The sequence below is a fragment of the Cotesia typhae genome, unplaced genomic scaffold, assembly GCF_013202065.1.
Source record: "Cotesia typhae breed Kobodo isofemale line unplaced genomic scaffold, CoteBio_Ctyphae contig_48, whole genome shotgun sequence".
Classification (NCBI taxonomy): domain Eukaryota; kingdom Metazoa; phylum Arthropoda; class Insecta; order Hymenoptera; family Braconidae; genus Cotesia; species Cotesia typhae.
In genome coordinates, this window is record NW_027423756.1 from 534390 (window position 1) to 559011 (window position 24622).

Genomic DNA, 24622 nt, shown 5'->3' on the forward strand with positions numbered 1-24622 from the left:
AAAATTTCTGACTTTTGATTCTTAATCATGGTTAGACGACATTTATCGGAGGTGGAAGTCGCTCGGTTAGTGACTCTTATCGACGAAGGTTACACTCAACATGCAGTTGCTATCCGGATGGGTGTAAGTCAATCTGTCGTATCTCGAGCTTATACCAGATACCAAGAGACGAATCAATATCATCGTCGCCCCGGACAAGGTCGCCATCGAGTCACTAATGCCCGCGATGATCGAACAATTGTTAGAGAAGTTCGACGACAACCTTTCGTCAATGCGAATATTGTCGCTCGAAACTTCCCCAATCGCAGACAACAGCAACAACAACAGCAACAGCGACGACGGCATCAAGTGCGAAACATTTGCTCTCGAACAATCATCAACCGTCTTCGTGAAACTGGGTTACACGCACGACATCCTAATCGTGTACCCCTGTTGACAGCAAGACATCGTCGAGCTCGTTTAGCGTATGCTTACGATCATCGAAATTGGAACTTGAGGGAATGGACAAATGTTTTATTCACTGATGAGTCTCGTTTTAATCTGTATGGCAACAATCGACGTCCTCTCGTTTGGCGCCGTCGTGGAGAACGTTTTCGCCAGAACTTTGTCCGTCCAGTCGTTGCCTACGGCGGTGGATCAGTTATGGTGTGGGGCGGCGTTTCACGAAATTGGAGAACACCTTTGGTAATTGTACGCGAAAATTTGACAGCTAGACGTTACATCAACCAAATTTTAAGACCCATTGTTCTGCGGAGACGACAACATCTGAGGTCGTTCATATTGATGCAAGATAATGCACGTCCACACACAGCCAACATTACCCGGCGCTTCTTTGAGCGGCATGACATCACATTGTTGCGACACCCAGCAATGAGTCCAGATCTCAACCCCATAGAGCACGTTTGGGACATAATGGGCCGTCGGTTGCGCATAGAGTATCCAAATTTGCAGAACTTAGCTGCTTTGGAGCGCGCGCTTCAGCACATTTGGAATACCATTCCGCAGCCTCAAATTACCGTCTGCATAAACATGGCTGAACGTTTGAAAGCCGTTATTGAAAACAGGGGTGGTAATACCCGGTATTGAACCAACAAAAACCTTCAGAGAATGAGTTTGGAGTCATTAAATACGGTTGAACTGACGAGCCACCGGGTCTCAATTCTCCTGAAATACCTCACACACACACACACACACACACACACACACACACACACACACACACACACACACACACACACACACACACACACACACACACACACACACACACACCGAAGCGTAAATCCGACCGCGCGACCTCCACGTGGTACGCTTTGGATAACGCTAATGCCGGCGGTAATTGTTTTCTTAAACTTTTCAAGAGAAAAATTTCAAAAAAATTTTTTTAATTTTTTTTTTTTTCAATTTAAGCACTTTCTGGAACAAAAATGTGGAAAAAGCTCGAAAAAACAATTTTTTTCTCATTTTTAAAAATTATGAGCTTTTCAGAGCAAAAAACGTGATCCTTTAATTTATTCAAAAATTCGATCAAGTGAAACAAAAAAACGGCTGGCTGGATTAATTTGATTCTTTGTAGGGTTTTTGTGGACATATTGAACTGTAAAAGGCACACTTAACATTTGTGGTTTCCTCAATATTTTCGATCCAGCGCTTGATTTTCAAAAAAACCACTAAAAGCCCTTTTTTTGTTGCATTTTCAAATTCATGTGACGGAATGAAAAAATTTTTTTTCCAAAAAACAATGGACAGTCGTTAAGGGGAATTCATTCAAGTTCTTGAAACCCACCTTTAACTTTCTGTGCGATCATTGGTTGCTGAGATATCGATAATCAAAGACAAAAAGATCCTTTTCCATCCTTTACCAAAAAAAAAACTAAAAAAATTTTGAGAATTTTTTTGTTGCTGGTTTTTCTACGATTACTCGGAAACCGCGGAGGCTACAAAATTTTGAAGTTCTAATTCAAAAACTAGACACTTGGAGCTACAATTTCCTTTTTTTTTATTTCCTGTACGACCATTTTTCTCAAAGTTACGGCCTGTTGAAAACTACCGAAAAATTTGGAATTTTTTTTTGATCCCTTAATTTTTTCCAGTAGTGTATATTATAAGATTATTCCGTCAAGTGTGAATTTAATAATTTTGGGATTAAGTCCGTGAATTAATTAAATTAATTTTGCTGACATTTGATAATTATCGGCGTGGATATTAAGTCCAAGTAATTAGTTAATTGAGTCAAAAATCGTCACAGTAAAAACTTAGTCAGAATTAGTTAATTAAACTTGTGTTAATAATTTAGAAGTGATTGTAAGATTTATATTGTGATTAATTTATTTAACAAAAGTTAATTCAAGGTATTAAGCCTCTCGTTCGAAATAATGACTTAAGAATTTTAAGCTGTTTTAATATTTTAATAGAATTGAAATTAACAATTGGAAATTGAGAATCAAAATAGTTAGTTAGAAATTGATTGTTAATTGAAAATTATCGTTTTATTAAATTACTAATGATTGAATAATTTGATTTGGAATATTTAATTGAAATTAGTAACAGTCAATTTTTATTAAAGTAAAATTTATAAAGTAGAGTCAAGTTAGTAGTGTGAGTGTGAGACAAGAGTGGGTTATGTGTGAGTTGCAGAGTGATTCGGTCTATGTTTCGTCGCTGGGCTGTTACTGCTGTAGCTGGTGTGGGTTATGAGAGTGTGCTGCAGAACATCTAGGTCTATGTTTCGTCGCTGGGCTGTTGTTCTGTAGTAAAGTGTGTATAAGCAGCAGGAGTATCTAGGTCTATGTTTCGTCGCTGGGCTGTTACTCCTGTGAGCCGAGTCAACGAGCCCGGTATATGATTCGTCTCTGTGCGGGTGATTGTAGGTTTAGAAATCGGGTAGACGCCGAAAAGGGCCCGTCACGTGTAGACGCCGAAAGGGGCACGTGTTAGAAATCGATGGGTAGACGCCAAAAGGGGCTCGTCGAGAATAAGTTAGAAATCGACGGGTAGACGCCGAAAGGGGCTCGTCGAGAATAAGTTAGAAATCGACGGGTAGACGCCGAAAGGGGCTCGTCGAGAATAAGGATATTGTTAAGTGTGGTTAGTGTGTGTGTGAATGAAATTTGTTAACTAATTTTAAGCCAACTCTGTTAAGTTTTATTTTTATTGTTAATAAATATCGATCGATCTTGTTAATTAAATTTTTGTTATTTAACAGCAACCTTCCTCCACTCTCTCTACCCTGAGATAGGATTTTCTCAGCTCTGGACCGGTTCCAGGAACCGTGATTAATAATCCTGGTGGCGCCCTGATAATTTTTATTGTTGTTAGTTTTGTTTAGTTATTTAAAAAATTGATTAAGGGCTAACCTGAACAGGTAAAACTGTTACAAAGCAATGCCCAGAATCTCTGTTATGTACTCAGGCAGCTGTTGCTAAAATGCGAAAATGTTAAGGTTTGATGATGGACGAGTTCAATAAACGAAAAGATGTTTTTGTTAAACAAACAAAAACTCATGAAGACAAAAACAATCAGATCCGTTAACAAATAATAGATGTGAATAATAAATGCAAATGTATGAGCATTGTCAAAAATTAGTTGATAAAGATGAGAGCAGATTGAGAGGTAGTACTTCTATCGTGAATTTGTTGAATTAAAAAGTCGGGTCTCTAAATTAGTATATCAAAAATTAAAAAAATTAAAAATTGACAGAAGTGTAAGTGAATCTCAAAATTCTGACACTTTGGCAAATAAAATTAAAAAAACATTAAAAGTTGACATTACTAGTAAAGAGAGGGGTATAAAACGAGATTATAGGCTTACAACAAATACAAAATTTGAACATTTTCATGATCTTCTTACATCGGAATAGAGAGCTTGTGACTTACTGTATGGAATTGATCCGATTAATGTTCTGCGTAGAGATTTTAATACTGATATTATTGAGAAACATAAATTTAAAGTTCGATACATGTTAATTAATCATTTAGATCATAAGTATCGTTCTCAAGTTATTGAAATAAAAGATCCGGTAGAGTTTTTGTTGGATTCTCTGAACAAAAATAAATCCAAGTTATAAACTTTTAGTTTTATATTTTAGATATTTTGTTCTTAGAAATATTTATTTTAGAAAAATAACGTATTTTCTTTCATTAGTTTTTAAATGTGAAAAACACATTTAAAGCACATTTGTGCAGCTAGAAGAAGAAAGCCAGTATAGGCTTGATTTTATTGCCTTAGGTATTTGAGCTGTACAAAGGACTCCTTATTTTGCACTATACAGTACAACCAAATATTACGGTCTTAGTTAAGAAAAAAAACATGTGTTTTTCTAAGGACAATACAGAGGTTTAGACGTCACAATAAAATAGTTTTTAACATTATAGTTAGTCTGCGACTAAACTCTGTCAAGTAACGATAGTTCTCTCGATACGATTCCTTTTTTATAAAATAAAGATTTTATTTGAGTCACTCTATATGGATAATAATCTCTTTTGACTTTATTTATTATTGATCCTATCCATAACTTCCTACAGTTTTTAAATACAATTAAAGACCTTAAGAAAACTGAGTAATAATTCTCTAGGTACACTCCGAAAACTATCACATTGTGTACAATATTATCTGAATAAAGAAAAAGCCTCAGATTTTATGGAAAAATTTGAAGATGTCGTTAGAAATTACGGAAATTTGTGCGGGGTTAAGCCACTGTGACGTATGTAGGGGTCATATCGTGCCAAATTTTGCCATCTTTTTTTTCCACTCTTATAAATTTTCTTATATTAAGTTTCCATTTATTTTGTATATGTATTTGATTTTTGTATTTCTTAATTTTCAGTTACTTATTAACTCAAGTGGTTGACACATTTATTAAATATTTTAATAGCTGTACACTTGATGCTACCTTCTGATACAAGTAAATTCAACATTTTGTCTTGGAAAACAGTTAGACTTCGAGTTTCCGGTGAAGAGTCGTGTCGTTCTTAACACCTGTATTTGCCTATGACCGCATTCTAGTACATTTTCGATGGTTGCTCAATATCACCTGAAACGCACATGAATTTGAGTCATACCGTTGAAATTTCTAGAATTTTCTAACCATTTGTCTTCCCACTACATCAAAATTGATGTCCCTTTATAAGCTCACTAAAAGATTATCACACCCAGTCTACAGTAATTTTCGGAAGTCTCGACGTTCTTGACGTTGACAGTTTTATTGTACTCCGGACATTATTTTGATGTTCGTGGTTAGGCTTTTCTAAAAATTTTAAAGAGCACTAACGTAATCTGTTATTACTAGAGCATTCTATTCCCAGTGATCAAGGTACCTCGAAACGATCTAGAAGTGAGTCTTGCACGACAAAACAAATAAACTTAAATAGCTGCATGACTGATCAGTCAGAAATTTCTTTGGTCGGAAACGTGAACCAGATTATAGTATAAATATTTTTTTTTATTTATTTTCTTTGTGTGCATTAATTTCCGCAAAAAGCGTTGATATAAAGTTTAAATATTTCGCAAAAAGCGTTGATTCAAAATATAATTTTCCGCCAAAAAGGCGCATTTCAAATTGTCGCGAAACGCGAAGTCAAATTTTAAGTAAACATTTTGAAGTAAAGTGTTTTTAATCGCTACTCTAGTAACCTACGTTGTCTCAGCAGGTAGCAACAAGTCAAAAAGGTAACCTATTCATCTTTTTAATTCTAAAATTTTCTATTATATACATATTAACATTTTAATGCATGATTTATATTTTGTTTTCCTCTAATGTACAAGTTTGTCTCTAAAATAAAACTTAACCAATTGAAATTTTAAATCTTTTTTTTCTTTTGATTTACTCAGAGTTAATTTACATAAATTCATAAACAGTAGAATAGGCTTCTCGAGGCCGAAGTCAGCAAGATCCTAACGTCCTTTCAAATTTCTCAACCACTATTTGTAAACATAGTAAGGTTCGGGAGTTATACGGTATATGTACCGCTCTACAGGGTGTCTCTGAAGTGGCGGGAGTAATTGTTGGGGTCGATAGAGAAAAAAATACTGAATCGAAAGTTCCTGAGCCAAAAATTTTTTTGGGCCATAGAATTTGAGTTATGAATTAAAAACGATAGCCAATCAGAAGCGCGCTATTCGAGAAATGAAAATGAGCGGGGAAGTAGAGGAGACGCGAGAGTGAGATGCTGCAATAGCAGCTTACTCGCTCACACAAAGCCGAGCATGAGAGGGGATTGTGACGCTATGAGCCGAGTACGTAAGTGTGAATGAGTGGATGTATGAGGTCGCAAGCGGACGGCTTAATGTATGAGTGTGTGTCCGTGTATCGCAGCATTATTGGAGGCGTTGTAACGCTGAATTAAAGCTAACCGGGTACTCTAAGACAGAGAAAAAATTTTAATTTTTATTTTTATTCGAAAAAATTTAATAAAAAAATAAAAAGGCCCAAGATTTAACCAGACCCACAGAAACGGAGAGTAAATTTTTAATTCTCATTTATTTTGCTGGGGATTATTTTCAAATACAAAAAAAAAAAAAAGGCTAAGATTCAACTGGAATCTTAATTGCTTAATAAAAGGAGTAAAGTGTAATGATGTGAATGCAAACTAATAACATTAAAGTAAAGTTATCCTTGAACTGCCGAAACACCTGTAGATTTTTTTGAAATGATTTCTTTGCTAAGAAAAAGGGAAACTAAAATATCAAAATTACTAAAACGTGAATGCCATTTCTTTTTCATATTTTCTTCGACATTTTACCTGTCAGTGAATAAAAAGAATATTTAAATTGAAATATCAAAATTATAAGGACTTGAATTCAATGTTTTGTTAATTTATCATTTGACATTTTACCTATCAATTAAGTGATAAATAATTTAAATTAAAATATCAAAATTATCAGGGCTTGGGTGCGATTACTACTTAATTTGATACTTGGGATTTTACCCGTCAATTCATTAGAAATTTATTTCAATTATAAGATCAAAATTATGAGAACATGAGTGCGATTTATTTTTAATTTATTATTCAGGATTTTAACAGTCAATTGATTGATAAACAACTTTAATTAAAATATCAAAATTATCAGGACCTGAGTTCAATTTTTTTTTTTTAATTTATTATTTATTTACCTGTCAATTAATTAAAAAATAATTTTTATAAAAATATCAAAATTGTTCGGACTTGAGTTCAATTTTTTTCTTAATTTATAATTTGACATTCTACCTGTTAATTCACCGATAGATAATTCTAATAAAAATATCAAAATTATTCGGACTTGAGTTCAATTTTTTTCTTAATTTATAATTTGACACTCTACCTGTTAATTCACTGATAGATAATTCTAATAAAAATATCAAAATTATTCGGACTTGAGTTCAATTTTTTTCTTAATTTATAATTTGACATTCTACCTGTTAATTCACTGATAAATAATTTCAATTAAAATATCAAAATTATTCGGACTTGAGTTCAATTTTTTTTTTTAATTTATTAGTTGACATTTTACCTGTTAATTAACTGATAAATAATTTTAATAAAAATATCAGAATTATCAGGACTCGAGAGCGATTTTTTTTTTCAATTCCTTATTTGACATTTTACCTGTCAATTAATTAAAAAATAATTTTAATTAAAATATCAAAATTATTGGGACTTGAGTTCAATGTTTGTTTTAATTTATTTTTTGACATTTTACCTGACGATTAATTGAAAAATTATTTTACAGAATAATTCCCAGCAAAATAAATGAGAAATGAAAGTTTTCCATCCGTTTGGTTGGGTCCGGTTGAGTCTTGGGCAATTCCTTCTGTTTTCAAAAATTATTCCGAGCATAAGAAATAAGTAATAAAAATTTTCTATCTGTTCGTTTTGGTCCGGTTGAGTCTGGGGCCTATTTTCTTTTTTGAAATAATTTTGTCAATTAATAATTGATAATAAATTTTTTCAATCAGTTTTTATCGTCTTGTCAAGATTAGGCTGATTTTTGTTCAATAAATTTTTGTTTGTTATTGAAAAGAGAAAATAAATTTTTTTGCATTCTTCTATTCTTGGCTCTGGTCGAGTCTTGGGCATTTTTTTCGTTTTTAAAAATAATTCCTAGCAAAATGAATGGGAAATAAAAGTTTTCGATCCGTTTGTTTGGGTCCGATTGAGTCTGGGGCCTATTAATTTTTTTAAGAATAATGTTGTTAATTAATAATTGATAATAAAATTTTTCAATCAGTTATTCGAAGTCTGTTTGAGATTGGGCCTTTCTTTTCAAGGAAAATTAATCTTGGTGATCAAGTAATAAAAAATTTCTATCCGTTTATTTGGGTCCTGCTGCGTCTTGGGTCTATTTTTTTTTTTTCTTAATAATTTAGTTAATTAATATTTAGAAATAAAATTTTTCGATTTATCTTTTTCGGGTCCGGTCGAGTCTTGGGCAATTTTTTTTGTTTCGAAAAATAATTCCCAACAAAAAAACAGGAATAAAAGTTTTCTTTCCGTTTGTTTGGGTCCAGTTAAGTCTGGGGCCTATTTTCTTTTTTAAAAAATTTTGTTGATTAAAAATTCATTATAAAACTTTTCAATTATTTTTTCTTGCTCCAGTCGAGATCAGGCCCTTTTTCAAAGGAAAATAATTTTGCTGATTAAAAATAGAAAAACAAAGATTTTCAATTTATTTTATTTCGGGTCTGGTCGAGTCTAGGGCATTTTTATCGTTTTCAAAAATAATTTCCTGCAAAATAAATAAGTAATAAAAATTATTTATCCGTTTGTTTGGGTCCAGTTGAGTCTAGGGCCTCATTTGTTTTTTTAATTAGTTTTGATGATCAACAATAAAAAATAAAATTTTTGGATCATTTTTTCTGGGTCCGGTCGAAATTGAGCCTTTTATTATAAAAAAGTTAATTATGATGATTAAAAATGAATAGTAAAATTTTTTTATTCATCTCCCTTTCGGTCTGATGGAGTCTTGGGCATTTTTTCGTTTTTAAAGATAATTTCCAGCAAATTAAGTAAGTAATAAAAATTTTCTATCCGTTTGTTTAAGTCCGGTTAAGTCTGTGGCTTATTTTCTTTTTTAAATAATATTTGATTAATAATAAAAATAAAATTTTTTAATTAGTTTCTCTTAGTCTGTTTGAGATTGGGCCTTGTTTCGAAAAGAAATTAATTTGGCTGATTGAAAATGAAAACAAAATTTTTCAATTTATTTTTTTTTTTTTGGGTCCGGTCGAGTCTTGGGCGATTTTCTTCGTTTTTTAAAATAATTCCCATCAAAATAAATAAGTAATTAAAACTATCTATCTGTTTGTTTGGGTCCGGTTGAGTCTGCGGACTATTTTTTTTTAAATAATTTTGTTGATTGAAAATTAATAATAAAATTTTTTAATCATTTTTTTGCTCCAGTCGAGATTGGGCCTTTTTTAAAAGAAACAATTTTGCTGATTGAAAATAAGGAAAAATTTTTGTACTGTTATTTTTTTGGATCCGATCGAGTCTTGGGCATTTTTTCGTTTTTAAAGATAATTTCCAGCAAATTAAGTAAGTAATAAAAATTTTCATCCGTTTGTTTGGGTCCGGTTGAGACTTGGGCCCATTTATTTTTTTATAATAATTTTGTTGATTGAAAATTAATAATAAAATTTTTCAATCATTTTTTCTTGCTCCAGTCGAGATTGGGCTCTTTTTTAAAGAAAAATAATTTTGCTGATTAAAAATAAAAAATAAAATTTTTTCATCCATCTCTTTTTGGATTCCAGTTGAATCTTAGCCTTTTTTTTTTTTTTTTGTATTTGAAAATAATCCCCAGCAAAATAAATGAGAATTAAAAATTTACTCTCCGTTTCTGTGGGTCTGGTTAAATCTTGGGCCTTTTTTTTTTTTTATTAAATTTTTTCGAATAAAAATAAAAATTAAAATTTTTCCTCTGTCTTAGAGTACCCGGTTAGCTTTAATTCAGCGTTACAACGCCTCCAATAATGCTGCGATACACGGACACACACTCATACATTAAGCCGTCCGCTTGCGACCTCATACATCCACTCATTCACACTTACGTACTCTGCTCATAGCGTCACAATCCCCCCTCATGCTCGGCTTTGTGTGAGCGAGTAAGCTGCTATTGCAGCATCTCACTCTCGCGTCTCCTCTACTTCCCCGCTCATTTTCATTTCTCGAATAGCGCGCTTCTGATTGGCTATCGTTTTTAATTCATAACTCAAATTCTATGGCCCAAAAAAATTTTTGGCTCAGGAACTTTCGATTCAGTATTTTTTTCTCTATCGACCCCAACAATTACTCCCGCCACTTCAGAGACACCCTGTATATACTCGTATTAAAATACAAAAATTAATTTAGTTATCAAACGGAAACTAGTGGTTGGGTTTTAGGCGTTATTTCATAGTCTTTACGTCTCATTACAAACTCCGTTCGTGACACCATTATCAGAACTTGAGAAGAAAGATGCTTTTTAAAGTGCTATTATGACCACCGTTGCTGATGTTCAATCAGTTGACTTCATGACAATCTCCTCAACTGGTCGAGAGCTTAGTTATTGAAAATTAAAACTTTTCATATTACAAGCAGAAGCTAATAAGAATCATGCAACAGCGTCTGACACCCTAAGACTTGTAATGCAAGCTCATCAAGGATATGATTGCTAAGACAGATGTTATGAGTATGACGATCTCGGTCATATAGCAATTGATTGTCCATTGAGAGTGACAATATAGAAAAAATGTTAGGGGTCTGGGCAAGTGACTAACCATGAAGCAGCTGACTATCATTTGGAGAAAGTAAAACAATCACCAGGTAAAATAGATAGAGGTTGTAGCCGTGGTTCCGCCAAAGAACGTTTCAACTCTATTATAAGGTCGACAGTTTTTCAGAATACTGGAAGACGAAATTGGAAAAAGGAGAATAATAATGAAGGAGGCGGACATGCGAAAAGTTTCAAACTTAATCGAGAAAGAGCAGGTCATAAAAATTCAGAAACAACGATAAGAGGACTCAACAGCAGTCAAAGAAAAAAGGCGCATGTGCGAATTTCACTGAAACTAAACAAGATAAAGGTAAGATGTCTTTTGAAAATCTTCCAATTAATCATAGTCAGCATTATTTACAAAAGTCCGATCTTAATGATAACAATTGCGAATTTAAAGATGTTTTTAAACAAAGTTCAATATTCACAAGATTTTTTGGTGATTCGTGCGAAACAGAACATTTAATTAACAGTAAAATAATATTTAAATCTTTTGATGAATCAGATCACGGCAAAATTAGATGTGCCAATAAAAACGAATCCACAGATTTGAAAACAGATGAAGCGGATGAAGTCGAGTTTTTATTAAGTAATAATGACTTAATTGATATAGAAAATGTTATACAGGCTGAAGCTTTTTCCAAAAATTTGTTATTACTCAGAAAATTTGCAGAGATGGGATTTAGTATTTATCTAGACGATAAAGGAATTTACATTTTCGATCCTGTTTCAACTGAATCATTTATTACTGGAGTTTATAACAAACCTCGTTGGATGATATAGTTAGAAATTAATAATATTCAGAATAATGATGAGAGTAGTTTTATAAATCAATTAATTATTATCCGAGGTATTTCGTAACGGACATACCTCGAAATAACAGATTTCTAGAACGTCAATGCAGCCCAGTAGCCAAACAGTCTACGTTGTGGGATTTGGACTGCGTTGATGTTATCATAGGGTAATCTAAGATGTAACGTCGCTAAAAATTCATTATAAAATCTTTTTGTAATAATCATTTAAATACATTCTGTCTTCAGACCTCCTCTGGAACAGTCAGTCCGAGGACTTAGCAGAGGAGCAATCTCTGCCAATCCGAGGCTGAACCTGCCTATCCTTTTTCAATTAATCTATTTAATTGTTGACCAATTAAAATGAATATTTCTTGTAGCCTTAACTCAGGGTTGAGAGCGCTTACCAGCGTTCTACCCTGGTTCCTATACCTAGAGCGCTAGCCAGCGTTCAGGTATCCTATGCGCTAAATATCCTAATTATTACCCCCAGAATGTGAGCGCTTATTAGCTATTCCACCCTGGTGAAATTGCCAAAAGTGCTATCCAGCGTTCAGGCACTTTATCTATCACCTACCTGAAGGCAGGTAAATTAGAAGTAAATATTAAAAAATTTAATAAATCAAATTAACTAAAAAGTACTTCGCGGAGGAATCAGTGACATGACCCACCTGGAGCCTATTGACATTCTAATGCGGTCCAAATCTGGACTTAAATTATGATAAATGAATTACCTCAAAATTTGGGAACGTAACACTAGGTATCAAGAAATTGGAATATCAACATGATTGTAGACTATTGCTGGCGAATCAAAAGAGATATACCAACAAAAAACAATAAACCCAAAAGAAATCCACTACGTAGATTATTTGAAAATCAAAGAGTTCGATACCACCAGAAAAAAGTTTAAAAGTTGGGAAAATCATTTTTTTAATTCTGTTTATACGTTGTTTTTATAGATTTTACAATTTTTTTGCATTTTCAGATTTTAATCTTATATTTTTTTCATAAAAGATACAAGAAATTTATTTAATTGTGTTTAAATGATTTTTTTCCATTTTTTCAGCATTAATTCTTTGCTAGTTCATCGATTTTTAGCAATCATATGAATGTTTGAGGGGACTATGGGCCAAATTTATTGTACAATCAGATCAAACAGATTGAATTACATGAAAATCTTTGTAAATCTTGATCCACAAAATTTTTTGTCCCAAGATAATCCCAATTTTTCACGATTGGTGAAATTTTTAGAGATATTTAAAATTTTTTTAGAATTAAAAAAGTTTATGATTAAAGTACGATCGAAATAAGTATTTAACAGATCAAGAACATAAAAATTATGCTTGCCTTAAATCAAAAAATTTTTTTTCTTACCAAAACATCGAATTTTCTTTATGTTTCGGGGTTTTTCGCAATTTACTCGAAACTCAAAATATAAATATCGCGCTGGGCGTGAGCTTTTATTTTAACCAATAACGAGTCAGGTCCAATTTTCTTGCGAGTTTCGATTATTGACTAACTTCACACCTCAATGTATTTCTATAGTAGGGATTGAAGGTTCGACGGCCTAAACTGAGTTATAATTCGTATTCAGCGGCTCGAAAAACGTGCTTGTAGACAGGTGGCGCCCGGAGTACAGACATTTTTTTTTTGTGTGCCGGTGTTAACTATTAGACTTATAATTATTAGACATCAATTTTATACAACTTCTGCTCTTAAAATCTATTTAATTTCAGGCAAAATGATAAAATAAGCGTTTTTCGTCATGTAAGGCTTAACTCATAAGTTAGTTACTACTTGATATGAATTGTTACTTGGACAAGTGAGCAGCGTTCCAGACTTTGACGCAAGTTTTTGTTCTCTTTTTTAAAGATTTAAATTTGCCTAAGGATAGAGCTGAATTACTAGCATCAAGAATAAAAAACAAAAGTTGGTTAGCTAACAAGGTAACGGCTTACTTTTATCGGAATAGAGAAGAAGAGTTCCGGAAGTTTTTCACAAAGGACGATGAGAACTCGGTGATGTACTGTTTCGTTGTTAGAGGCTTAGTTAATGAATCAAAACCTTGCTTGGTTGATGAAATAAAATGGTTAGTGTGCCCAGCGAAACGGGCGGGATTCAGCTGGTAGACGTATGTACATATTTATGTAAATTATTTAACCAATGGTATTTTGGGAACCTTCTTCACTAATTATGTTACATGTTAACAAAATCAGGTGAAAGTTTCACGGTGAGGACTAATGCAATAATTAGATGTCTAAAGAAATCTAGCTAAAAATATGGAATTATAGCTTTTATACTTTCAACATTAAGTTCTGTAATATTTGTATTGTAGCCACCCCTTTGTCCGCTTTACTGTTTGAAACTATAAAATTAAACCGGATCCCGAGTGAATTTTACAGTTTACTTTTTCTCCTATCCTGGTGGAAAGTGTCAATTTTCCTCTCACTGCGCTAAAAGAAAATACCGCTTTTCGCCTCCGTCGAGGAGAAAAATAGTATATACCCCTTGAAAAGTAAAAAAGGAAAACCTCAGATCACATGTTTGTCGACCTCGGGTTCGCCTGGGCCAACAATTACATGTGATCTGAGGCTTTTCTTATTTTCTTTCCCATGGGGTGCAATAAACTATTTTTCGTGTTGACGTAGTATCTATTGTCGTTTCTGAATTGCTGGTTGGCTTGTTTAAATTATACAACAATAATTGATGTGTTGGAAGGGGAAGGGGAAGGGGAAGCCAAAACTGGCTGCGTGCAAACCACCATAACTATTCTACACGCGGTGACTAGCTACACGTGTTTAGTGTTTATTTAAATGTTTACGTTACCAAGTGCGATCTCTGCAATTTATCAACTTCACTAAATCAGTCCAAGTAATTTTTTACATTTTTTAAAACAGGTACATTATTATCACCTCATCGCACATTCATTTATGTTAATTATTTCGAAATTATTTTTTATGACTTCGTGCTGGCTTTAACATATACAATATATAGCTTTGTAGTCATAACGTATTAAATTCAGATACTTAACATTTCAGCAGCTTATTTTGAGTATAATTTAGCTATTCAATATTATGATATTATAATAATATTTAGGTTTTCTATGCTACCTGGCTTGCACGACATCAGTAATCGAATCAGGGATGCAAATTTAATTCTCATTCGTTTACTCTTGTGACTGCAAAGTGTTCAGTTAGCGTTCGTTTCCATAATCGCGTTCGTCATCCAGCTCATAGCTCGTCAAACTTAGTGTCGCCTCATTAAGATAAGTTAATGTACTAATTATTTATTAATGAACTTGTGATAATTTAGTCATCTTACTATTCATATTTATAGTATTGTTAATTTATCATCAATATTCACGCTCATCAAAATTAATGACTTACATTAATGCTTGTGTATGGTGCCACGCATAATAAATAACTTATCAATTATAATTAAATAATCAAAAAGACTATTCGGCAGCCGAAAAGGAAGTAGATTTCATTTACGTACAGAAAATAATATAATTTTGTTATAATTGTTTTGTCCAAGGGCGTTTTTAGAGTGGCATCGTAAACGGTGGAGGTTTGGACTAACGAATTAAAGAATACGCAACGGAGGTTTTTATTCCGTTGTTTTAATTATTTATGTGGGACGTTTTCGATGTATGCACTCACTACGCCTTCGTTTGAGACTGACGGATTTTTATGTAGATAGATGTACTTACTACTTGTTGAATTATTTCTTATCGCTGGATCCGTGATTCCAGGGGCTGCTCTCAGCGCCTCTTCCTTCGATTGGGCTCTTCGGTCGTTTCTTGCAGCTGATGGAGAAGCATGGTTTGGGCTGCTTATTTTAAGGGCTTCTTGTTTTATGAATGAAAATAGAAAATAGATGATTTTTCTTCTTGTTTTAGATTTATTTATATGCACTAAAACTTACACTTTCACAATTGTAATTTTAATCGTAAATTATATTAATGAATTTTAATAATTTGAGCTAACGTCCTCCAATCCCCCGTAGAGTAAAGTGCGCAAATTTAGCTTTTAGAAATATTTTAAATAAACTTATTGGTTGGATTCTCGCCTAAGGGCAGAGCAAATTAGAACTTTGAGAATACGACTTACTATGATAATTTTTATAAGTAATACGTGGCCTGCCGGTTGAACCGAGTCTAAACTCGTATTAAGTGCAGCGCAAATTAAGATAAGGGACTTTTACAAGGCACGGGCCCGTCAACTAAACGCGGAAGTCGAATTAATTAACAACGACGAGGCGTTGGCTCATGCTCGCCTTTTTAAAGTTTCACGGTGCTGAGATTGCAGAAGTCCTTGCTAGTCAACCAGCAGTCGCGTAGTTTATATTTTATTGTGGCTTTCACGCATGGAGGAATCTTCCATCTGCACGGGCAATTTGAATTTAAGAAAGATTTTGTGGTGGCCATTACATTCCCCCGGAGAAGCGAGTAGCTAGTATAGCTTATCGGTTTTCCTATAGCCACCTTCCCCATAAGCGGGAGCCACTTACAATTTTTTTATTTTTAATATTCTTAACCTAATGAGAGAGTAGTGAGGAGAGTCATTTGGCGAGAATTTAAGTTGGAATTATATTTTAATTCTGCATTGTGTTACATTGTATTAATTTTGCTGATGAATGATTTAACTTAACTCACTTGCCTCTCAGGTTCGCGAAGCAGGGTTGAGCGTTAGTATCGTCTGAGTAGCAGTCGAGTGAAGGTAAAAAAAATTTTTCTTTTCTTTTTTTTTTTTGGAAACATGTACCCGACAGAAGGAAATTTCGAAGGGTATGGTACTTGGTACCCAGTGATGAATTTACGCCTAGGCCCGCGAGGCCCGGGCCTAGGGCGGCATGATTTGAGGGGCGGCGAAATTGTTGAAATTCTAAAATTTCAGAGACGAAAAAAAATAAAGACAGTCTCCTTTGAAAATGAGCTCAGATTAATTTTTGTAAAAAATTTTCTCTGGAATATATTATAATTCAATTTTTTTATTTACTTTTCAGTCTATGAATAAGATATTAATTTTTTAAAAGATCAATGATAGAAGCAGAAATAATAATGTAATTTGTTATTATGATCCTATCTAGTCCACATTCCTGATATACATATTATAATCAATTATAGTCTTTATCGAATGATGTTCTTTACTTTTTGTTTTATTACTGAAATTAATCTTATGCTTACAAAGCTTTTCAAAATTACTAAATCTTAATAATTTCGCAATTTGTTTTTAATTTTAAATAAAAAGGAGATATGCACGTATTAAATGTCATTGCAGTATTCATTTAAATGTCAGAAAATTTACTATTAACATAAATAATTTTTCATGAAAAGTCATTAAGTTTATTTATGTAAGCTGATATATATTAAACCAGTTTACATATATAGTTACATTTATGTGTTTATTATAAGTATAAATAAAAATTTAAAGAATTTTGTTTTGAGTGTTTTATTTATGTGACCGTAAACTCAAAACAAGAGCGCTACGCTTAACAGAGGTCTTGATGCGTTTGACTTTGTTTTGTTTAATGGAGAAAACAAAGCATCGCGCTGCAGAAGAAATACAGAAATCGTTCCAGTCTTACAAATGCTCTTTATGTCTACAAGTCTCGAATCATTTTATTCTGTTTCTTAATATTAAAAAAATAATCGATTGATAACTTTAAAAGAGGTGTTAGTGGTGTTTTTTGATAATTCGGTCATAGTTCTGATTTTACTTTTTAATTGAATATGAGTGGCTACCGAAAAAAACTTAGTGGTGCAGAATATCGTAAAAGAAAAGCAGAAGAATCTACAAAAATAGACAGTTTACTAAAAAAAATTCCAAAAATATCTAATTTTATTACAAGCTCAACTAATTCTTCTAATAATGACCAGCAACCGTCATGTTCATCTGTCGCAAGTGTTTTGTCATAATTGTGAATAACTTTTTTTTCGATATAAAGTTTCAATTTCAATAAAGAGTGAATAAATATCAAGTACCTAAAATTATTTTTTTTTCATAGCCGGAATTGGAAGAAACTTTAGCACAAGATAACGAAGAAGTACTGTCTAACACTTCTCCATCACAAAATACGAACAGGACGCCATCAAATTTCTCTTCATCACATAGAGAAGAACTCCAGTCAACAACTGATCTTTTACGATTTAATAGTGATCCTGTTTTATGGAATTTGAATACAGAAACACGGGATTTTATAACTATGAACGATATACCACGAAATAATAATACGGATTTTAAAAATTCTAAAAATGTATATAATGATAAAACAAGATATTGTTCCAAAAGTTTATTTCAACATACATTGAAAAATGGAGAGATTCAACGCCGTGAGTGGTTAATTTATTCAGAATCTAAGGGTTCTGTATTTTGTGTTCCATGCTTATTGTTTGGTAGAAGTGTTGAAACGAATGCTTTTACTGGTGAAGGATTTCGTGATTGGAAAAACTCAAAAGCACGCCTCGAAGGTCATGAAAATTCTGATTTTCACAAAACTAACGTTAGTTATTTCATAGCTCGAGCAGTAATTCACGGGCGTGTTGATCAACGTCTAATAAAACAGCTGGATGAGAAAATTACATACTGGAAAAAAATCTTATACCGAGTCATTGCAAATATTAAATCACTAGCAATAAGAAGATTGCCATTTCGAGGAAATTCAGAACGAATCGGAGATCCTCAGAATGGAAATTTTTTAGGAACAGTAAAGCTTCTTGCTGAATTTGATCCATTTTTGCCTGAACATCTAAAATTGTACGCGCACCCTGGTAGCGGAAATACATGATACTTATCTAAAACAATCTATGAAGAAATCATATTATTAATGCAGAATAAAGTACTGCAACAAATTTCTAGTGAGGTGCAATCTGCTAAGTATTTCGGTATAATTGTAGATTCTACGCCTGATATTGCACATGTCGATCAGCTTACTATAATTATTAGATATGTACGTGATAACGGTGAAATTGTTGAAAGGTTTCTAGAATTTATACCAAATATCGGCCATAAAGCTAAAGATATTGAGAATGCTTTGTTAAAATCTCTAGAAAATAATGGTTTGGACATAATGAACTGTCGTGGTCAATCTTATGATAATGCAAGCAATATGTCAGGTATTTATTCAGGCCTTCAGACACGAATCAAAACAATTAATCCTCTAGCAGATTACGTTCCTTGTGTTGCTCATTCTTTAAATTTAGTAGGATCATGTGCGTTTGAATCCGTCACAGAAACAGTCGATTTTTTTTCTACTTTGCATGAATTATATATTTTTTTTACTATATCCACCCATCGTTGAGAACTCTTGGTGCAGCGTACAAATTTAAGAGTAAAGAGTCTCTCTTAAACTCATTGGTCTGCTCGACATGATGCCTGCTACGCGTTAGAAAAAGAGTGGTCTGCAATAATTGATGCACTGGAATTTATTGCTGAAAGCGAAGATGAGAAACCCACTACACGGTCTGAAGCTACGGGATTGCAGCGAAAGTTGCAGCATTTAGAAATAGCAATTTTAGTCATCGTTTGGAATGTAATTTTAGATCGATTTAATGCTACTAGTAAGAAGCTTCAAGAATCTCAAGCTGATTTATCATCCGTTGTGCAGATCTATAGTTCTCTGGCTCTATTTCTTCAGGACATGAGAAAAAGACAATTTTCGGAATATGAAGAAAAAGCCAAAACATTATCTGTCGTCCAAGATTATTATCGTTATGATACACGTCACAAAAAAACTAGAAAAATTCAGCCAGATGAGTCACAGGTAAATGAGAGAATACCTTGTTCTGGACAAGAAAATTTTTGCACAAATGTTTATATCCCTATTTTAGATACTCTGAGTGTGCAATTGGCCGGACGTAAAAGTGCATATGAAAAGCTTTACGAAAAATTTAATTTCTTCGATAATTTATCTGAAATAGATACAACCGAATTAAAAAATCTTGCCATTAAATTAATCGACAAGTATCCTGATGATTTAGAAGAGACATTAGGCAACGAATGTATTCATTTACATTACCAACTTAAAGATTCTTCAGCAAATACGGAAGATGTACGCTCTGTACAAAATATATGCAATGTATTACACTCACGTAGTCTTCGAGATGTTTACCCAAATGTTGATATTGCTTTACGTATTTTTTTGAGTATTCCAGCTACAAATTGTTCAGGAGAAAGATCTTTTTCTACTTTAAAAAGAGTAAAAATCTATTTACGTGCCAGTATGGGTCAAGATAGACTTAATGCTCTTGCATTATTGTCTATTGAAGCTCAACTACACTAGTCACAAAAATTAAGGGATATAAAAAAAAATCCAAATTTTTTGGTGATTTTCAGCGAGCTGTAACTCCGAGGAAAATGATCGCACAGAAAAAAAAAAAAAAAGCAAATTGTAGCTCCAAGTGTCTAGTTTTTAGATATGATCATGAACATTATTTGTCATCGTCAGGTCTGGAGAAATCGTAAGAAAACTACTGAAAAAAAATTTTTCGAAATTTTTTTTCGTCTTAAAAAAGGTCTACGGGCTTCAAAAAAATTTTTTCGATTGTTTCGTTTAAAAGCTCTTTTAGTAAATTTAATACCCTTTAATTTGACGTAATCAAAAAGCCTGTACGATAATTTGCCGCGGAGTTATCGTCAATCAAAGCAAAAAAGGTTTTTTTGACTTTGGAAATCAATAACTCTGGAAATAATGACCGTATAGGAAATCGAAGCAGGGTTTTGAAAACTACACAATATTCTCTATAAGAAAACGTAAGCCGCTTTTGAAGAAAAAATTTTTTTGAATTGAAAACTCGGACTGAAAAAAGACAAAAATTCGCATAATTAACGATATTTGGATAACTTGGTATAACTTTGGATAAAATGGATGAACGAAGGATATCGTTGGTAATTTTTAACTTCAAAGTGTCCCCTAAAATCCCTAAGAAATTCAAAGCGCTGCGATTTTTTGTTCATAGTGCCCAGAAGCTTCAAATTCTGTGTTTTCGCAAAAATCACCATTATGAGCAATTTTGTGATTTTTATTCATTTTTCCATTGAAAAAATTTTTTTCAAAATTCTTTATTTTTTCGATCAAAGAGATTGATTTTTCAAGAAATTTGAAAAAAAAAAATTTCAATTTTTTCGAAAATTTTTTCGAAATTTTCTCAATTTTTTCGACTGTTGTTTTACCGCCGGCATTAGCGTTACCCAAAGCGTACCACGTGGAGGTTGCTCGGTTGGATTTACGCTTTCACACACACACGCGTGTGTGTGTGTGTGTGTGTGTGTGTGTGTGTGTGTGTGTGTGTGTGTGTGTGTGTGTGTGTGTGTGTGTGTGTGTGTGTGTGTGTGTGTGTGTGTGTGTGTGTGTGTGTGTGTGTGTGTGTGTGTGTGTGTGTGTGTGTGTGTGTGTGTGTCTTTGTCTGCGTGTTTGTCTGTTTGCAGCTGCCGAATGACCTCTGTACGCACGGCAGTAACTGCTCAGTACCGTGTATTGCCACCTCTGTTCCGAATCACAGCTCGTAAACGCTCGTGCATGTTGATGCATCGTCGAATATCACGTTGCGAAATTCCTTGCCAACAACGTAACAACGCTTGAGTCAACTGATGAAGATTGTGCAGTTGCGGATAGTCTCGCCGCAATCGACGCCCAAGCATGTCCCAAACATGCTCAATTGGGTTCAAATCAGGACTCATCGCTGGATGATTAAGCGTTGTTACGATGTTGGCGCGGAGAAAAGTTCGCGTACGAACTGCAGTGTGAGGAGGAGCATTATCCTGCATCAAAATGAACCGTCTTGCCCCCATGCGTGTGCGCATAGGCAGGACGTGTGGCTCCAGAATTTCGTCGACGTACCTATCGGCAGTCAACGTCCCACGAACGATGACCAACGGGGTTCTGGTATTGAAGGACACGCCTGCTCACACCATGACTGATCCACCATTGAAAGCTGTAACTGGTCTCGTAAAACCATCCCGATCTCGTTCTCCACGACGGCGCCAAACGAGAGATCGTCTATCGCTGCCATGAAGACAAAATCGAGATTCGTCAGTCCATAATACACTGGTCCACTGTCTACGACCCCAATGGTGATGATCATGAGCATAGGCCAATCGGGCTCGGCGATGTCGTGGAGTGAGCATAGGCACGCGATTTGCGCGTCTAGCGCGTAGTCCTTGCTCTCGAAAGCGATTTCGAACCGTCGATGCCGATATGTGTTGTTGGGGAGGACGTTGTCGACGATTGCGAAATTGATGAGCGATCGTGTGGGCATGCGCAGTAGGGTTTCGACGAGCTTCTCGAATGATAGCTCGATCATCACGCTCGGTAGTGATTCGTAGTCTACCTTGACCCGGACGACGATCGTAACTTTGAGTCGCGTTAAATCGGGCATAGGCCCGACTGATAACGGACTGGCTCACTCCCAAATTTCTTGAAAAATCAATCTCTTTGATCGAAAAAATAAAGAATTTTGAAAAAAAAAATTTTTTTCAATGGAAAAATGAATAAAAATCACAAAATTGCTCATAATGGTGATTTTTGCGAAAACACAGAATTTGAAGCTTCTGGGCACTATGAACAAAAAATCGCAGCGCTTTGAATTTCTTAGGGATTTTAGGGGACACTTTGAAGTTAAAAATTACCAACGATATCCTTCGTTCATCCATTTTATCCAAAGTTATACCAAGTTATCCAAATATCGTTAATTATGCGAATTTTTGTCTTTTTTCAGTCCGAGTTTTCAATTCAAAAAAATTTTTTCTTCAAAAGCGGTTTACGTTTTCTTATAGAGAATATTGTGTAGTTTTCAAAACCCTCCTTCGATTTCCTATACGGTCATTATTTCCAGAGTTATTGATTTCCAAAGTCAAAAAAACTTTTTTGCTTTGATTGACGATAACTCCGCGGCAAATTATCGTACAGGCTTTTTGATTACGTCAAATTAAAGGGTATTAAATTTACTAAAAGAGCTTTTAAACGAAACAATCGAAAAAATTTTTTTGAAGCCCGTAGACCTTTTTAAGACGAAAAAAAATTTCGAAAAATTTTTTTTCAGTAGTTTTCTTAGGATTTCTCCAGACCTGACGATGACAAAAAATTTTCATGATCATATCTAAAAACTAGACACTTGGAGCTACAATTTGCTTTTTTTTTTTTTTCTGTGCGATCATTTTCCTCGGAGTTACAGCTCGCTGAACATCACCAAAAAATTTGGAATTTTTTTTATATCCCTTAATTTTTGTGACTAGTGTAGTTCAAGAAATTGAGTATGATGATATAATTGATATTTTTGCGCGTACCAATGCCAGGATACAGAAATTTTAAAATCGATTAATATTAACACAAAAAAAAACATATTTATTTATTTGTCTAACGTTTATTACTTATATATCGGAAATATTTAATAGTTATAACTAAAAATTATATTCTAACGAAATAAAGTTATTTTAAATTTAGAATAAAAACATTGTATAAAAATTTATTAAATTTATTCTAACATTAAGGGTGGCGCGATAAACAGGGCCAAGGGCGGCATCAAGCCTAAATCCGTCACTGTTGGTACCTGTATACGGTTTCCGTGTACGGAAAGAAGGTGAGTTCAAGGAAAATCAAAAATTTTTTTTTCTTTTTGAAATGTATTTTTTTTTCTTTTTTTTCTTCTTGTTTTATATTCCCCTTCTTTTTTTTTTTCTAGGATGTGAAGAAGGGAGTTCAGCTCTTGAATAGGCTAGCGCGGCCGATCACCCCGGTCCGGGCGCTCCGGGCGTCTTCCCGCCTGGTGGATATCTTCGGGCGGTTTCCTCCGGAGGTGACTGAGGTGGTGTCTTACTTTTGTATGGAGGGTCTTGAGAGTGTTGGAGGGCCGTGGGCCCGTGAAGAGGTGGTGGCCCCCAACAGCGAGGATTTGGAGCGCCTGGCAACCATTTTAATGGAGGCAGTGTTTTTCCACTTGGTCACTGGAGCTTAAGGGTAAGTTTATTGTTAACCTTCCTTTTTTTTTGGATATTCCTTTTCTTCCTTTTTTTTTTTTGAGAAAAAATTTTATTGTTATATTTTTCTAATCTTCTGTTATCTCCCTTTTTGTTTCAGCCGTGTCAGGTGTCGGGAGGAATGCAGTGATGTCAGGAGACTCGCTTTTTTCCAGTTGCAAGGCTTTATGAAAGGCTTCGGAATTTTATACATGAATACACAATCATAAAAAATTAATATATTAAAATATATATTTTTTTTTTTTTCAAAATAAAAATAAACAATATTTTTTTTTTGAACCAAAAGAAAAAAATTTTTTTTTTCTTCTACTTTTACATTTTTTTTTTTCCTTTGCAATCCTTGTTTTTCAAAATTTTCGAGAAAATTGGTTTTTTAGATGTGTAAAGTAAGTAAGAAAGAAAAATCTTATCATAAGAACCCTTTTTTTTTGTACATTCTTAGTAATTTGTAAAGAAAATGTTTTTTTTTTTTTTTTTTTGGAAAAGAAATGAGAATCTTCGAGTTAAGTAGAATTTAGTTTAATCGATAGAGTATGAAAAACAAATTTTGTATTTCAATTTGGTTTAGTTTAGAATGGGATAGGGAGATGGGGGCATACGTAAGACTTCGAGAGGCAGAGGGGTGAGGAGGCGTGTAATTACAGTCATCAAGTGAAGATCCACTCGTACGCGTGGTTGATGGGTAGGCGTAGATCTGCATTGACGACGGCATGAGTCTGTAGTGGGCGTGACTTACCGGGTGACGCTTGAGTGGGCGTTGGTAAGTTACTCCGCAGGTGCTACTGACTGAGCTACTGACTTAGCAGCTTTGTTATAATTGCCGTTAGATGACTCTCCCTGTTCTCTTGCTTACGTTACCTTTTATAATATACGTATGCGTCTTAAAATATTAATTCAGTATTGTATAAGAAAAATTTCTGAAAGGAAATTTAAAATGAGTGGCGTTAGCTCTGAAATATAAAATTTTTCTAATGTATATGGAAATTGTTAGGTATATATTTGGTAATTTGACATAATAGTAATATTAATAGATAGTAATATGCTTTAATGTAATTGATTAAGTATATGTGATAAAAATCTAAATTGTGTATAATTGGTTTATTTATATCAATTTTATGTAAATTAAGT

At 33.7% G+C, this 24622-nt stretch overlaps 1 protein-coding gene and 2 long non-coding RNA genes across 11 annotated transcripts in view; 2 read left to right on the plus strand and 1 right to left on the minus strand.

Moving 5' to 3' along the window:
* The window catches only part of LOC141529218 (uncharacterized), a 330321-nt gene that overhangs the window by 176743 nt on the left and 128956 nt on the right, over positions 1-24622 (minus strand). For 7 of the 9 annotated variants that reach the window (XR_012479543.1, XM_074245698.1, XM_074245691.1 and 4 more), the window contains one exon: positions 15232-15369. The exons of the other annotated variants lie outside the window; for them this stretch is intronic. Coding sequence is in view for 6 of the 7 variants with exons in the window: in XM_074245698.1 (XP_074101799.1) it covers positions 15232-15369 (138 nt within the window). In the remaining variant the exon portion in view is untranslated. The remainder of the gene's footprint in view (positions 1-15231; positions 15370-24622) is intronic. 9 annotated transcript variants of the gene reach the window in all.
* Positions 2131-3188, plus strand: LOC141529742 (uncharacterized). The gene is made up of 2 exons (XR_012479658.1): positions 2131-2719; positions 2785-3188. It is a non-coding gene; the product is annotated as an uncharacterized LOC141529742 (long non-coding RNA).
* LOC141530086 (uncharacterized) lies at positions 22758-23777 on the plus strand. Its single transcript, XR_012479700.1, has 3 exons — positions 22758-23097; positions 23200-23474; positions 23595-23777. It is a non-coding gene; the product is annotated as an uncharacterized LOC141530086 (long non-coding RNA).